The 17879-nt window shown below is 35.1% G+C and overlaps 2 protein-coding genes across 4 annotated transcripts in view; one reads left to right on the forward strand and one right to left on the reverse strand.

Annotated features, from left to right (window-relative positions):
- The window catches only part of LOC113240337 (general transcription and DNA repair factor IIH helicase subunit XPD), a 30896-nt gene extending 26944 nt beyond the window's left edge, over positions 1-3952 (reverse strand). The window contains exons 1-4 of the mRNA XM_026477609.1: positions 3857-3952; positions 3660-3757; positions 2395-2551; positions 1536-1638 (exon numbers count right to left, since the gene is read on the reverse strand). Of these exons, the coding sequence (XP_026333394.1) occupies positions 1536-1638; positions 2395-2551; positions 3660-3757; positions 3857-3889 (391 nt within the window). The 5' untranslated portion in view covers positions 3890-3952. The remainder of the gene's footprint in view (positions 1-1535; positions 1639-2394; positions 2552-3659; positions 3758-3856) is intronic.
- Positions 200-16808, forward strand: LOC113240338 (omega-amidase NIT2). Of its 3 annotated transcripts, none has more exons than XM_026477612.1 (6): positions 200-277; positions 12245-12391; positions 12816-13000; positions 14729-14897; positions 15845-16078; positions 16625-16807. In XM_026477612.1, exons 2-6 carry the CDS (start codon positions 12268-12270, stop codon positions 16720-16722), a joined length of 810 nt encoding a protein of 269 aa, XP_026333397.1. In that variant the 5' UTR covers positions 200-277; positions 12245-12267; the 3' UTR covers positions 16723-16807. The 3 variants fall into 3 exon arrangements, with proteins under 3 accessions (XP_026333397.1, XP_026333396.1, XP_026333395.1); XM_026477611.1 differs by lacking the exon at positions 200-277 and adding an exon at positions 10432-10459 and having other exon boundaries at positions 16625-16808; XM_026477610.1 differs by lacking the exon at positions 200-277 and adding an exon at positions 10492-10622 and having other exon boundaries at positions 16625-16808.
- The last annotated feature ends 1071 nt before the right edge of the window (positions 16809-17879 follow it).

A 17879-nucleotide genomic window follows, 5' to 3' on the forward strand; every position in this document is an offset into this window, starting at 1 on the left:
AACCAACTTATGTTGTGCGTCTACGTTCTCATAAACCGTATGTGAACCAAAAATGTTTTGATTGAATTATAGTTTGGTGTCCAAATGAAAAGAGGCGTGATGCAAATGAAGCTTCATACTGGATACTTGTCTTTTAATTTTGTCGAATATTACTTATTTGACAGTAATTGTTTCGGACGGATGTCAGACGGAGATCGAAAGTAGCCCTGTTTCGGGTTGTCGAAATAATCTAATAATAAATAATATAATAATCTGGTGAAGGAGTTTCACATCATCGGTAAGTGTTATTTTCACTAAATTAAAATTTATATTTGATAATTTTGTGCCATTGTAACAAATAAAAAACACTTACATTGCATTGATATTATGGACTCTTTTATGATCCGATTGACTGAGACCTAGAATGTTCCACATAATTTTTTGCTCCTTCGAATAGTGTCAAGTGTCTCCCTATCTGTGATGATGTTTTCAGGGATTCCTAGTTTTGAATATTCGTGCCATCTAGTGGCGAATAACGGAACTCCTGAGTCCAACAATGTACTGTTTGTCTTAGGAGTTCCGTTACTTTACACTAGATGGCACAATTATTCAATAGTTCTTTTTTCCAAAATTGTATACATATACAATCGACCCAATTTCGTATGATAACTAAATCCAACCAAGATTATACGTGTACTATCTTAGTAGTGTAATTGTTTATTATTCACTCATTTACATTAATTATTAAAAATAATCACTCGCAGTTCGTTCCTCCCTGCTACTAAGCAGACGTGTATTTAAGAGGGAGCAGAGGAAAAATTCCTAATCTTCGATTTGATTTTACAGGGGTATATCCACTTTAAAGTTAAAAATAAAATATTGTATGAGTAACTACACGATATATTCAAGCATAGACACTAATCAGAAACATAAAACAATAAAGTTTCCTCGATAGATAAAAATCACGAAATGACCTCTAATTTTCACATTTTTTCGATTCATCTTCGAAATGCTACAGGTTATTAGGACTACAATTAGATAATTAATTATATTTATGCATGATCGACAACTCACTACGGATTTTTTTCAACATCCTGAACAGTAATGAAAAAATTAGTTTTGAAAATATCGCTCGTTACCATTTCCACCAGTTTGTTATTCCGTGAAGTCTTTTAATTAGTTGCAGTGCCACTCGGGTTTAAATCGCAAGACAAGCATAGGTCTGGACTTTGGGATATAAAGTTGTTATGTCACATGTCTATAATTCCACTAGCTTCTTTATTCATCAAAACCAGAACGCCGTCATGGTCACATTACTGCTAAGCGGAAATAGATAAGGTGGCAGTACTTCCCTGGACGAACTCTTAGTAAATTGGAGAGTTGGTAATGAAGTACCATGTGTGGAAACTGTGCCAAAGGTAAAGAGGATGTGATGAAATGATATTATTTGAAATAACACTGTGGTGATACAAGTTTTAATGTTATGTATGAACAGGTAAATTTATATCCTATAACACAATTGTGCAATACAGTAGAATGAAAAGAAGAGTACTCACAAATAGGAGTTTCACTGTTTTTCTCGTGCTTCTCTCTGATATAACTGGCTGTGAGTGAGTGGCATCTTCCGTCCACTAGCTTGCCTTCCCTTTCTCTTGATACCTGAAAGGTATATCCATAAAAAATCCACCCCATTACCAAATATAAAAGCTTTCAAAAACGTGCTTATTGTGCATTGTGTTTTTGTGGTCTTCAGGAGGACGCTGAGATTCCAGGACGACCTCGAGTGGCACGAGTATGACCCTGCCACACGCAATATAGGCGCCTAAACGTCGAGTTGCGGACATCGTCACACTATACTATACCATACTACTGAACTTTGTGCACCTAGACATTTTTAACTCTGGTCTCAAGTTGAGTAATGCAATTATTATTTCTATATAATAATTCTCTGGCTGGACATTTTGGAATTTAATTAAAGAGCTTCGGAACTAAAGCCGTTTTTTAATACCAATTTCGTAGTGTTAGTAAATGGATTTGTCGCATTGTATTCAGATCCGTGCATTTGAAATATATTTTTAAGGGTTGGATAAATAGAAACAAACAAAAACAGCCATCTGCTACTTACTTAGCAATTGTTTGTTATGACGCTCCTCAATTAGATTAATTAGTTATCGAGTTCTTAGGTTTCACATTGGAAATTTAACTTTTTTAGTTAATGTAATTATAATTTAATTTAACATAAAGACCTTCAAATGTTGTCGAAAAATAAGTTTCATTTCAAATTCATTAATACTGAACTAACAATAAAGGAAATTTTTGTAACTGATTCCAACATACATAAAACCAAAGTTGTTTGTTCCAAGAAGATAATGTTGTACTATTTTATTATTAGAAAAAATGTTATAATGTTGTCACCTCAGGATGTATGCAGAGATTCTTTCTAGAGCTGAGAACTAAACCAACAAGATTCGGTTTCTCTCCCTGATGGACTTCATAGTACTTTACCAGGTTTTTCAGCTCTTCAAGAACCTTCTCTATTTCAGGTAGTGTTCGGGAACAGTATATTAGTTTTCTGAAATATTAATTACATCTTGCATGTTGAAATTGATCCTGTCTTAAAAGTAAAACTCTAGTTTTTTTTAAACAACTACACTGATTACCCGAACAAACTACGGAATTCCCTGTACCATGAGCCAGAGAACTCCCATGAGTTGAGTTATTTTCCAAATTGGTACAACTGGTAATTCAACCCGGGACCTCCTCATTCAGCACAGATTTGCCACTGAGGTCATAATTTTTTCTTTTTTTTTATCTATTTTTTATTGAGGCTTTAGCCACCTTGAGTGAATGTCAGCCTCATGGGAGGTATACTAAGTTCCCTACTCAAGGGACATGTTCAAAAACATGTACAAGTTTAGAGCTTCAACGTTACGTTACATTCCACCAATACATGACAGATGCTCAATTTTATTGCAAGCACAATGGTGATGGTTTAAACCCAAATATGAAAGAATTTATTAGTTGGAATGTGACCAGAATGCAGTTTTTCATTTTAAAATTACTCTCATAAACTTTAACAGCTATTGGTTTTGCTATAGGTTTGATATATTTTAAAGGTTTTTAGAAGAATACACTTTATCTTGTTCTTGTTATTGGTAAAGCTTCTTATAACAAGCGACAGAATAAACAAGTTGTGCACCTAGTGGTAAGCAACATATATGTCCTTAACATTTGTAGTGCCACTCAGAGTTTTAAATCGCAAAGATTTGAGGAGCATTCACACTGCGTCCTTCACCCTCAGATACAAGTAGACAAGTCCTATGATTAATATAAAGTAATTTCACCAGCACCTTCACCCTTCAAAAACCAGAACACAACAATGTTCTCGTCACCGCTTGGCGGCAGAAATAGGTGAGTGAACTCTACTAAAATCTAAATACATATATCACCCATTTACCAGAACAACGTGTTATTTATATATGTCGATGTATTTAACATAACACATTGTGCTGGCAAACGGGCAATATATAGTTAGGACACTCATGAATTGTTCTTCCAAATAAGAATTATAGGAGACTGTGATGTAGCAGCAATTCTACAAGCTTCTAATTTGGAGGTGTTCTAACGTACAGCACAATGCTGCAAATTTGTCAATAATATAAACAAAAATTTACAATTACCTCACATGGTGAGGATTCTGGATCATATAAGCCACAATCAAAGACAGTAGAGAAATTGTCTTTCCTGTACCAGAAGGCATCTCCAGAACGCCATGGCCCTAAAATAAAAAAACATTACTAAACAATGTTTACAAAACATAACCTACACAATAAGTCGAGATATAAAAATAACTATTTAAAAATAATAAGTGACTTACCTTAGCATCTAAGGCCCTTTTTAAATCTAACATATACGCATATTGTTCAGGATAAATATAATCGTATGGGAAGTATACTAGCAATCCATCCACCGTCAACCTAAAGCAAACATTTTATGAAAAGTACACAATATAAACAGAAAACTTTAAGACATCTAGTTGATTATACTTTAGCAGAACAAAATTAACTTACTTCATGTTGGTTATTATGCTAAATTATATAGTTTGTAAATTAAAAGCATACACAAACAAGTCTTAGCACGCTCTCAGTCTATCAGCTTCGAATTACATTACATGTTTCTTCTAGTTTGAGCTTTGAATTTGACTTTTTGACTGATCTAGAGATGCACCATTACGATTCAATTTTTATGAAGATCGTTTCAAGTGTATGCGTTCTAGCGATTTTTATATCGATTCATTGCAATGTGATTTTTCAAGCTAATCGTTTTCATAGAAAGATAAATCGAATCGTCTAAATGTTCACATTTATTCGTACACATTGAACATATTCATAATTTCTAAACGAAAGCTTCGTTTTATTAATTAGATACGGTTGGTCAGTAAACAAGTTATATTCACAACTATAAAAAATTTATTTTTAATAAGTTTGAACGTCAATGATTGGCATTTGTGAAAAGTACTTTCATAAGTAAAAAAAATATTTATGTATACGTTTTATTGCGACAAAAAAAAGTAGTTTTATCTTTTTACATGGACTGATCGTTTAAGAGAATTGTACATAACATTTCAAAGAAGAACGGCGACATCCCGTGTATTTTATGACCCAGTGTTTATGACTACGTGCATTAAAGAGACCTATCAGTACTTGTGATTCATTATTATCATCAATGCATCAAAAAAGCAAATTGAGTACAGTCTGTAGAAACTGGAGGTTCTAAACTTGATATAGGTTATGTTTCTAACATTGTCTTGTATTTTGTTTTAGATGTTTGTTCGTAGTAGCAGAAAACAATAACTTTTCTGTTTGTTCCTAAAAATAATCAAGAACTTGCTGAATATTCCTAAATCTGCCAAACTCTGCCACATTTAATACAACGTTAACATGTTCTGTCGCAATGAAAATTAAATCTACCCAGATGGCAGAAATCTGCCAGAAATGGTCACACTGATCTCAATATCAATGTGACATTGACATTGGCGAGAGGCCTCTTATCAGAATGTTCCTTTGGTAACTTTCGTATCTCTCATTTAAATATTGTCTAAACATTTTTGTCACATTGTGTTTTATTTTTGCTTTATGTCATTATTGTTTAATTGATTAAGTATTTTGTATCTTAAAATAAAACGTACTTACAAGAACGTTACCTAATCTGTGGTGGCACTAAATCAATTTCGTTGTGTTCTTGCATCTATTCTAAAATACATTCTTTTGCAATTTCTCTATTCTCGACTCGAAAATATACAAACGTATATTAATAACTAACTAGGCATAAACTAAAACGTAAAATTATACTAGCAAAGTATATGAACGGCACTTCGTTGATTTTGGGTCAGCGTTCGCCATTCTCCTTTTCGCGTTACATGCATGTATATTTAACTAATCTGTCAACCAGAAAAGAAATACTGAATTTAATATAATAGACCCTAAACAAACAATATTCTTTGCAGGTATATAAATTTGATAAACTTGCAAAGTAGTAATTATTATTGACTTTATATTTTATTGTTCACTTTTTGATTATTTATTTATTTATTATATTTTATTTATGATAACTTGTTACATTATTAATTCATAATCTTAAATTTGTTGTGTTGTTTTTGTGACATAATAACATAACAATTAAATCTTTGCTTTTTTTCGTTAATAAACAAGACATTGTCTAAGCCGATTCCTTCATCATAATAATTACCTGAATGAGAGTTTTAATCGATTTTTTTTCATTTGAAATTACATCACAACATCTCTAGAAACTTCAAATCCCAAACGTCACCGTACTTTCTTTTTCATTCGTTTCTTGAGGAGCAGGCGAAGGTCAGAGAACATACTGCCTAGCCATTAGATCCTCTTTTTTTTTCAGTAATGTACAGTCAAGAGCATGTCAGGTTTGACATTTTGGACTGTTCTTATCGTAAGCGGCATAGAGTTGGATTTAATTCTTAAGTGTCAGCTTGACGTGCTTTTGATGTGGCTGTACCTTAGACTATTTTTTCCATCCTCTAAGGGCTGTACGCCTTTAAAAATAAAGTTTTTTAGAATACAATCAACTTCAACTTTTGTAGCTATGGCTCCGTCGTTTTGCGCGACGATTTCGCCAATGTCAGGGTTGAAAGACATATAGTGCGGTGGTGAGATAGATTACCGGTTATTAAAATACAAGCTGTTATTATGCACATTGACGGTTTTTTTTTGCTAAAATTCAATAACAGTTTTTTTTTATTATTATTAATTAAATGTTTACGTCAAATCCTTATCATTTGACAATTTTGTTTGTAGTGGTCTTAGACCTAGGGTCGTATTCCAGAACTGTACTCAATGCTCAAGTCAGGATTTGGGCAGACTTGAGCATGATTTCAAGCACTGGAAATACGTCCCTAATGGCAAGGACTTGAGTACGATTTCTAGTGCTTTGAATCATACTCAAGTCCTGACTTGAGCATTGAGTAGGGTTCTAGAATACCACCCTTAGAGTATGGAAAAAAAAAATAAAGAAAGGAGCTGCCCTAACTACGGAATGAATGTGCATACCTAAATACAAAAACTGAACGAACAAATGGCGGATTTCTTTAATGTCCTACCATAATCTTGTTAAAGATAAAGCGGTAGGAGATATATAGTTTAAAATAAAGAACCTTTGACGATAATAAGTGTATACTTCAATATCAATTTTTCTTACAATACAACACTGACAAAACAATAGCTGGTCGCTAAGCAACGGACTACATAGTGTTGTCCTAATAAATCTATCGATAAGTCATTATCGACATGAAACATTTAATTAATGTAGATTAATATTCCATTTGGGAATATTTTAGGTGTTTGACACAGACTAACGTAATGCTATCTCTTTTGGCTTAAGACGGCACGCAATAGTTAAACAAAGACAATAACATGTTTATGTTTTCGACGTCGAATTGCATCGTATACATATAACGTCTGATTTATATATGTTAACATATCATGTCTTTTAGTTTCCATAGTCTAAGCCAGGGATGCACAGACTTATTAAGACTAGGGGCCACTCGGGCAAAGCATGAATTGACGGCGGGCCGTCAGAAGTATAGGTAATTAAAGACAATAAAGAATTGATAATAATGTATTAAAATTGAAAAATAATTTATTAATTTGAAGCGTGGCGTGCATAGTGCTTACAATCTTTTTTATATTTGGCTCAAATTTACTTGTAGCAACACGTAAAACTGCTTCCAAACTTTCATTTGCAAAAGTCAATGTTTGCAAGGCGGTTTCGATTTTTTGTTTTATTATTATTTAGTATTGGAAAAGTTTGTTCACATATATAGGTAGAACCAAATAATCTGGCACATTTCAAAGCGTTTATGCGCAACTCTTTGTACATATTTTTATCAATGCAGTGGTAAAAGTTCAACAAGTCTCCTTCGTTGAATTTGTTGCGTAAATCTTGGTCGTTTTGAATGTCGATAATTTCTAACTGCATTGACTCTGGCGCATTTTCAACTGAAATCGTGAAAGGATTGCTGAATATGTCCAACAGAGGTTTCACTTTTTTAAAGTCCGAAAATCTGTCTTGAAAAGATTGAATCAAAATATCTAGCTTTTCTACATAACTGAAATTAATCGCAGTTTTGTTGAATTTTTCGGCCATTTTCTTATAATTTGGAAAATGATTGTAATTTCCAGAATTCAGTTGCGATCTGAAAAGTGTCAGCTTGCATTGAAAGGATGATACATGCGCGTAAAGCTGGGATATCAGTTGATTTTTGCCTTGAAGCCGTGTGTTCAAGACATTCAAATGATTTGTAATGTCAACTAAAAAAGCCAAATCACACAACCAACCAGGATTTTTAAGTTCCGGGAAATCCCTTTGCTTTTCCGCCAGAAATATTCCAATTTCTTCTATTAAATTTAGAAATCGTTCCAGTGTTAATCCACGACTTAGCCACCTTACTTCTGTATAAAACAGCAAATCTCCATATTCGCTTTCGATGTCATCAAGGAATTGTTTGAATTGCCTGTGATTGAGTCCTCGTGATTTTATGAAATTTACAGTCGAAACTACCACTTTCATGACATTTAGAAATTTAATTTTTTTAGAACAGAGGGCTTCTTGGTGTATAATGCAGTGAAACTGCATGAGATCTTCAGCGTTTATGTTTTTTTTTGCAGACACTTTTTTAACAAAGTAACTAGCCCGGAATTGACACCAATCATAGATGGAGCACCGTCAGTCGCAGCTCCCGATAGTTTTGATAAGTCCAAACCAGTTTTTGAACACTTATCCAAAAGTACATTGCATATATCAACTCCTTTGGTTTGACCTTTCAATGAACACATTCCTAATAACTCTTCTACGACTTCAAAATCTTGAGTAACACCTCGTATGAATATGAGTAGTTGAGCTGTGGAACTAATATCAGTGGATTCGTCGAGTGCTAATGAAAAAAATTCAATGATCTTAGTTTTTTCAGTTAATTGTTCCGCAATATTACCTGGCAAAGACATACTTCGTCTTTGGATTGTCATACGATTCAGTTGAATTTTCTCAAACTTTTTTGCTGCTTCTGGACACATTTTCTTAGCGGCAATTTCTATGCATTCTTTTACAAAATTCCCATCATTGAAGGGGCGACTTCGCTTCGAGAAATTTCATAACTAACTTCTGTAGCTGTTTCTGAATCTTGAATGAGTTTTTTAGGTCCTGGCTTGTCCATGTTGCGTTCTAATCCTGTCTAGGGTTAACACTGCACCTAAAAACAATTACAGTACCTACTTAAATTACCCATCCTTTTTTAATTTACCAAAAATAATTGATTAAATAGGTAGGGAAACATTTATTAATAATAGAGTTTTACTTACGATTTCACAACACAATTATACACGGCACTTGACGGGTTAACACTGCAACAGGAAATCTACGTTGAATTTGGATCAAAATATATGACACCGGCTAGTCGCATTAAAATCTACACTAGAACTATTGCCTTCCGAAAACACTATTAAATTGCTTCTTTCTGTTGACACTTCACTCAAATTAATACCGAACTGTCGGTCGCTGCGGTTAGCGTGGCTTTTATACCGCGCGTAGAGTCGAAAAATCTCGAAACCAACTCTGGAAGCTTCGTGTATCTACGCGAGCAATCGGGCATTCGGGACTATTGCTATCTCGCTTGCTCACACCGCGTTAGAAAATTCTTGATTTCTCTACTATTTTGAACTTTATATAACGACGGCAAGCGATGTTACTTGACAGTATTTTTGGGCGCTTGAAGCGGGCGGCGTCATTTCATTCATGAACTGGCGCGGTATTTGAATAGTTTTCATAAGTTTTATGGACGTCGCTCACAATATCAAAAGAAACAAAGTACTTTATAATTATCTATATATAATTATATTATATTACTTTGTAATAATCTTAGTAATTATAATAAAACAGTTTTACCAAATTTAACACCAACAATATAACCCGTGGATAAACCGCCACCGCGCTCTCAAGAAAACGAATTTAACCGAGATCAGCACGAACATTACCGACCGCTGTTACCGACGCACGCACGGCGCACCAATAAGCGCACTTAATACCGCGCGCGCGAAATTTAAATTACTTTTGGAACATATTTTTTTTTGGTTTTATTCTGGAATAGAATTCAATATTTTTCGAATGTACGAGAGTATTATTTTGCTGTCGGCGGGCCACCAGTAATTCACCGGCGGCGGGCCGCATGCGGCCCGCGGGCCGCGGTCTGTGCATCCCTGGTCTAAGGTCTTAGAGGATGAAAAAAGAAGTTTTGGTCATTCATAATGTCATCGTCAATTGTAACGACGGAGTTAACACTTTAAAAAGAACAATAAACTAAACTAAACATTACTTACTGTGCTATTTACATAACTAAATAATGATATATATGTCGACCTATTTACAAGGAGATCCTGGACAGAGCGCGGTACCGAATCTGGACTACCGTATATTTTATTAACTCATCCATCAGCACAACGCGCTGAATGCCGAAAGATGGGCATTGGAAGATTATGTGGTATATAGATTGCTCTGCTTGAGAGTCACAATGATCACAATGTGGACTGTGAACCGTTTTCAAACAGTAAAGATCATAGATTTTCGTATCCTGTATAATTCATATTTTAAACTAAAGATTTTATACGGCTCTTACGACTTCAAGGATCTTACACTGAAGAATTAAATCGAAACATATCTGCTGAAGAAAAAAAGAAACTAATGACTAGGCAGTATGGTCTCTGACCTTCGCCTGTTCCAAACGGAACGAAGGAAAAAAAAAACAGTATCAGGTGATTGTCAAGTTATTTTGACATTCGTGGCACAGACTAACTATAACTACGTTACTACGTACTACGTGACAATTCGTGGTCGCGTTTTGTGTCTTGCTTCTATTTTCCGGTTATAATACCTATTGTAATAATGCTAAAACGAGGTAATTAATTTCAAGCGCACGTTATTAACTGTGTGATATCGTTGTAATTATTATTGTTTGTGTTTTTTGATTAAATAATTGTAAAATACGATGAATGACGTGAAGTGTGAACACGATGCGATTCATCCACGATTTCGATCGAAACCTGATATTTATCGAAGTGGTACAGTATTCAAAGTTGTCTCGATTAAACTAACATTATTAACTTTCATGTCGTGCTAGTATTTTAGCGCTCTATCCTCTCTAACCACACTTAACTTTCCGAATGTATTTTTATTTTTCTATTCTACGCTTAAAATTTAAACATAGATGTATAAATATATAGGTAAGGTTACCAGTAGACTGCCACAATCATAAGTATAATACAACTGTTATAAAATGCATACATATTATTACCGTTGTCATGACCTATTATATATTTCTTTTAATAAAATCATTAATATTTACACACGTACACCAGGCACACATAGACTTTTAGCAGCAATAGAACTCCTTGTGAAAGAGTTTGTCCAGGGAAGTACTGCCACCTTAACTATTACTGCCACCAAGTAATGCTAACATTACTGCACTTTGGTTTAGAATGGTAAGGGTGCTGGTGAAATTACAGGCACATGGGACTTGTAAACTTGTCTCAGGTTGACGGGTGCTGTGGCAGTATGGACAGGCATGTAGCTTATAAATTTATAATAAAAAAAATCTTAATGTTTATGTAAGTTTGAAACAACTCTGCTTATGCTATACTGTGCTCTGATAATGCATTATCTGTTTTGAATTTGTGTAAATGTTTATTTTTATATTAGCAGGAACAAGACGTGATAACAAAAGATAATGCCTCCGGTTTTTCTTCTTGCTGAATAATTACATTAAATTACATTACATAAGACAACATCATAACATACTAAGTATGTCGGATATTGTCATAGAGCAAATCTCTATGGCTATATGTAACATATCTCTTAATACTTGAACTGGTCAAAATATGGGTAAGATCTGCCGTTACCAAAATACTCCACCACCCCTAAAGAACAAACAAAACACTTTCAGAGTAGATTATAATAAATTTCATGGTAATTAAATAATTATTAATACAAAAATCGAACACTTAGATAAAATTCCTTAAATCCAGCCAAACATGAACTAGTATCTCCTAGTAAACCATGCTAGATGCTTTGCCAACGAAGCATATAAAGTAATTGAATATCAATTATGAATTAAAAAATTATAAATTATATTCAATAAAAACTCAACTAAATTTGTAACTTTCTTTATATTTGTTAAAATTTTTATAGATCTGGAAAAAATAGTTTTGTTTCCAATGTGTGGCAATAGTGAAAACCTAAGACCTCATTAAAATTTTATAGTTAAAACTGTTCGCCAATTTTTATTTTTATTTCATTTTAGTGGAGATAAAAAACAAGATCATGGTTGATTGAATCCTTAAACATTTTTTTATTTCTTTTTCTTCGAGTATATACACCGTGTGTGGTGTAGTTATTTTGAAATTATTTAGATCAGGGATGAACTAAGGGTGCCAAAGTGGGAGGGCCCACTGATAGTACTATTTTATTTATTACAGTAAAATTTAGTAATTATAGTCGGAAACCTCCATTATTGAGATTTATTTCGAAGTTTCTCACTTCCAAATACTGGAAAGTGGGTAAATAAGACCCTCTTAAATATTAGTCTCTATCTCTGTCCCTATGATTGCAGTTATCCAAATTTTGGAATATAAGAAGGCTTTTTTGTTTAATTTCATATATTATTTCATAAAAAATATTGTTACAGCCGTGAAAGTTGCCCTTGTGCAAATGCACGTGTGCGAAAAAACGGCGAAAAATCTTGAGACTGCTTCAAGGGAAATAGTCAAGGCAAAGGATAAGGGAGCCCAGCTTGTTGTGCTACCTGAGTGCTTCAACTCTCCATATGGGACAAGTACGTATATAATTTAATTCTTATTATTTAATTTTTCATAATATTTTTGTTTTGTCGTTGTAAATTTTAAATTAAATTTAATTCCGAAAAACTCAGTTGTGCGAGCCCAGATTCGAACCCCCTGCTTGAGAGGCAGTAGGTCAAACCATTAGGCTACCACGGATGATAAAACCTGAATGTCGAAGAAGGTTCACAACCTCGTAAAAATTGGGAAGTCCCCAACCCGGATTGAGCCAGTGTGGCGGACTATGATCTAAAACCTTCGCCTGAGAGGAGACGCTTGCCCAGCAGTGGGACGTATAAATGAATTGATGATTATTATTTCATTTTAATACAAAGGTATTAAATTACTTTTCACAGGCGTCATTTGCAACTTCAATAACCAACAGTATGAAGTTTTAATCACTTTCAATATATTTTCCAGAATACTTTAAAGAATACGCAGAAGAGATACCAAATGGGAAATCGTGTACAGCATTAGCAAAATTGGCTAACGAGTTAAGCTTGTGCATAATAGCCGGTACGATACCAGAAAGAGAAGGCGACAAGTTGTATAACACATGCACTGTGTGGGGAAATAATGGTGAACTACTGGCTAAACATAGAAAAGTAAGATTTGTAAGAATTCTATGGTAGTTAGGGATAAATTACAAATAAATACATTACTATTTAAGTGAGCACCAACATAGCTTTGTTAAAGAACGATCGACAATAACGAATTTGCGGAAATGATATTCAGATCTATTGATTCTCACCATCAAATCAATGTCATATATACGGATCTTAGTAAGGCCTTCGACAAGGTACCACATAATATACTATGTAAAAAACTTTCAGTTTATGGCATTGGTGGTTCTTTTTACAAATGGCTGAAATCGTATTTGGAGGATAGATTATTTTATGTAGTCATCCACGGTTATCGTTCTCAGTTGCAACGAGCAACATCAGGCGTGCCCCAGGGCTCACACCTGGGACCAATTTTATTTAATATATTCATAAACGATCTTCCATCGACTATTAATAGTTCTTCTCCTTTTGTGTACGCCGATGACTAGAAAATTTCTAGGGTCATTTTAAGTGACAATGACTCAAAGCTTCTTCAAACTTATTTAAATAATGTGATAGATTGGTGTGACAGCAATGGTATGGAGTTGAACGTTGCAAAGTGTACCCACATTAAATTTACTAGAAATCTTTCACCTATCTCCACTAATTACTACATAAAAGGGACACTTCTGGTTGAGTCTGATATGGTTAGAGATATCGGTGTGATACTTGACAAAAAATTTACTTTCGTGCCTCATATTGATAAAACCATAAAAAGTGCCTCTCGTATCTTAGGTTTCTTACTCAGAACCTGTAAAGTGTTTAAGAGTCCAAAAACAAAGTTAATACTTTATAACACCTTAGTCCGTAGTATTCTGGAATACTGTAGCACTGTGTGGCGTCCAAATTTCGCCACTTACTGAGATTGGAGAGGATACAGAAGAGGTTTGTGAATCATTTAGCGTTCTACACTGGACAAGCTACAAAACTTCGTTCATATAAATCTAGACTCACAAAGTTCCAAATGCTGTCGTTGAAGAAGCGACGGGACATTTTGGATATGATGTTTTTATATAAATTATTAAATAATCAAATTAAATGCAGTTCAGTTTTAAACCTTATATCATTTAATGTTCCCCATGGACTATCTAGATTATACATCAAGGCTCTTTGCAAGCCTTTTCGCAGGACTGTGTTAGGCGCGAATTCTCCCATTGCTAGGCTTTGCCAGTTCTACAATGATCACTACGCAACGATTGATTTACACTACTTCTCTGCAGTAAGAACCAAGCGCGAAATGTCGTCACCTTCCCAAAACTTTGTCACCTAATTTCTTTTTTATGCTTTCGCTTAGTCTTAAGATATTAACACTATTTGTTTTTGTAAGTGATTTATATAGTTAAATTAATGTATACACTTTTCTTTTTATAAGGTTCTTTTTACTCTGCAATAATTTATTGTGCACTTAGTTTTTAATTTTTTATTGGTGTAAAAATTGTTGACTGACCAAATAAAATAAAAATACCGGTCCTGGCAGTCGTCGGTACTATTGTGTGTGTTCTAAACGTATCAAGAATGTTCATTCCTTGTGCTGTAATCAAATTGCTGGTAGCATAAATTAATTTGCAAATAGTTATTCTTTGGTGAGTGTTGCCACTATAAACAAGAAATAAAAAATCAAAGTAAACTGAATTACACTAACAAACCTGTTTTAGAAGTTTACGAGATATGTATTTTTAGAAGCAGATATGGATAGATCAAAATGTTCAGTAAGTTCTCTTTTTATCACAGGTCCATCTATTCGACATCGATATTCCTGGACAAATGACGTTCAAGGAATCGGAAGTGCTCTCGCCGGGAAATAAGATCACCACATTTGAGTATCGTGGTATTAAAATCGGATTGGGCATTTGCTATGATTTGCGATTCCCGGAAATGGCTCAAATAATGTCCAACGATGGTAATACATTACTACGTTACAAGGCAACAGGAAATAAACGATTACTGGATGGGTGTAAATTAGAAGATCGAACAGCATTGCACTATACTTAACTAAACGAAGTTTACCGTAAAATTTAATATCAGAATATGATAGTACGGGGTACATACACCGTTTCGCTATTCGGATCTCAAAAACTAATTACGGGCTTTGCACGGGCACTGCTTTTTATGTACCTGCCGCCTACTGCTTCTTCATAGAGATGTATCAACAACATTTTGATAGAATTCAAGACTTACATTTGAACAATTTATTTTGAATAAACACTACCGCATAAAAGCAGTGATAATTTTGTGTGCTATGCTATTTAAGTTCTGTCCATGAACGGGTTAATGTACTAGTAGCTTCCAATATAGGTCAAGGTTATAGTTTTATCTACCTCCGTGGCCGCACGGTTACCATGCTAGGCTGCCACGCAGAGGTCTCGGGTTCGATTCCCGGGCCGAGAGAAATATTTGTACGGCCTACATTTGTTTCTCTCGTGAGTTAGGGTGTAATTTGTGGTTGCCTGTGTGTGTCCATAGCATCCGCGATACAGGGTTTCCCTTGTGCGGGCCTATGAGTGTGTGCGTTATTATTATTATTATGAATATATATATATATGGATAGTTTAAATGTCAATTAACGTAAGGGACATTGGCTGGTTTTCAGGTCATGCAAAATACTTTTTTAAATATTTATATTAAAAAACTCAACTGTCTCCCTACTGCTATAGATGCTTTGTTCTTTAGCACAAAGCATAGGTAGGAAATTGGACATAATTTGTTCTACCTAACTTGTTCTAACATGCTTTGTAAATATTTTTTTTATAAAAAGTTTTGCATATCCTGAAAACCAGGCAAATGTCCCTTACGTCAATTGACATCTAAACCATGGTATATTAGTTTGTTACTATTACCTATTTTCAGGTTGTGCCATCTTAATCTATCCGGGTGCATTCAACCTCACCACAGGCCCCAAACATTGGGAGCTACTTGCTCGATCACGTGCTAACGATAACCAGTTGTGGATGGTTTTGGTCAGTCCTGCTCGGGATAAGAGCGCCTCCTACGTTGCTTGGGGCCACAGCATGGTTGTGGACCCATGGGGGCAAGTTGTGGAGCAGTTGAATGAGAAACCTGGTATTTTATATGCCGATATTGGTGAGTGTTTAATGTTGATTTGACGTGTATTACAGATATTTATTTTTCATTGTCTCGTTACGGCAAAAAAATTGCAAAACCTTGTTTACAGTTCTGATTAATACTTCAATTTGTTGACCAGTCAATGCTCAGTCTTTTAGATCAATTGGAACACAAAAAGTTATTTTTCTAATATCAAGTGACGGGACGAACAAGTCGTGCACCTGATGGTAAGACACACGCTTGTCCATAACAATTGCAGTGCTACTCAGAGCTTTAAATCGCAAAGGTCTTAGAGGTACTGCCCAGTGGCAGTAAGGCGCAGTCGCCTTGAGACATAAGTTGACAAGTCCCATGTGCCTGTAATTTCACCAGCACTTACCCTTTAAAACCGGAACACAATAATGCAGACATTACTGCTTGGCGGCAGAAATAGGTAAGGTGGCAGTACTTCCTAAGACGATCTCTTTCACAGGAGCCCTACTAATGTACAAATGTCCATACATAAACTTTACAGAAAAGTCAACAAAATAAATATGTAGCAAACCACGTTAATTTTGTTTACAGATTTAAAAGCAGTAGATGAAGTAAGAACAATGATCCCGATAAGGAATCAAAAGAGAAATGATCTGTATTACATTGGTAACGGTAACGGGTGCAAGTAAATATTCAATATTAGAACAGAAAATGGTGACTGAGATGAAGTAGCGTTGGGTTATTGTCCGAAAAAATACAAATGGTGGAAATTTTTGAAAATATTTTTCAGAACAAAAAGACAAGTATAGGAAAATACACTCGCGAGCAACCAAACCGACTCAGACCCTACACCTGCATACAAAGTAGTTTTTATCAAAAACTACCCAGTCAATTAATAAAAATGTCTTATTTTCTGATAGCCTGAAACTTTAGCTTTAAGATGGTCTCATTAGCATAAAAATCGATTGCGTGGTTTTTGAAATAATGGTAATAGAGTTAACAATTAGGGAAAATAGGAATTTAGAAAAATAATTTATGGAGATTCTTATTTAAATTAAAACAAAATAATAATAATAATAATAATAAATTTATTTAATTAATATTTGGTGTTACCCCCTCTAGCCCTAGTAACAGCTTGTAGTCGATTTTTCATTGACCTGATTAACTTCTTAATAACTTCTTGAGGAATTCCGTCCCATTCCTCTAACAACGCCGTCTTGAGCTCATTGATGTTTGAAGGTGCCGATTTCTGGCTCGGACCCTTCGTTTGAGCTCGTCCCATAAATGTTTGATGCCATTCATGTCTGGACTAAGCGCTGGCCAGTCCATGGTCTGTATACGGACTTCTTCCAGAAACCGCTTAGTTATACGCGAAGTGTGACACCGGGCATTATCGTGCATCAATAAGAAGTTATCGCCGACAAACCCCGCGTACGGAACAACATGTTCTAGGAGTATATCGGTAATATACCGATCGGCTGTCAATCCTCCTCCTCGGCCCCCCCAGGCACGAAAACGAGTTCGGTTTTCTCGTCTAAAGAAATTCCAGCCCACATCATACAAGAGCCGCCGCCATATGCAACAGTTTCAGCGAAACAGCACTGTGAAAATCGTTCACCTGGGCGCCTATACGCCCGACCTCTTCTATCACTGCCATGCAGACACATTCTGCACTCGTCAGTAAACAAGACAGCCCGCCATTGCTCGTGGTTCCAATTGAGGTGCACTCTAGCAAATTGCAGGCGCGCTTGTCGATGGCTTGGCGTCAATTTCGGACCAGTTGCAGGACGTTTTGGTGTAAACTTGCCTTCCCTCAGGCGTCTTCGAACTGTCCACTCGCTTACAG

Source organism: Hyposmocoma kahamanoa, unplaced genomic scaffold, assembly GCF_003589595.1.
Source record: "Hyposmocoma kahamanoa isolate Upper Pololo Valley unplaced genomic scaffold, ASM358959v1 134, whole genome shotgun sequence".
Lineage (NCBI taxonomy): Eukaryota > Metazoa > Arthropoda > Insecta > Lepidoptera > Cosmopterigidae > Hyposmocoma > Hyposmocoma kahamanoa.

What these genes read in the sequence shown, in the direction of transcription:
- LOC113240338 (XM_026477610.1), top strand. Translation starts at nt 10,550, where the DNA reads ATGAATGACGTGAAGTGTGAACACGATGCGATTCATCCACGATTTCGA. An exon ending in TCAAATAATGTCCAACGATG is followed by an intron (nt 14,898 to 15,844) that starts GTAATACATTAC and finishes ACCTATTTTCAG; the next exon opens with GTTGTGCCATCTTAATCTAT. An exon ending in TATTTTATATGCCGATATTG is followed by an intron (nt 16,079 to 16,624) that starts GTGAGTGTTTAA and finishes TTTTGTTTACAG; the next exon opens with ATTTAAAAGCAGTAGATGAA.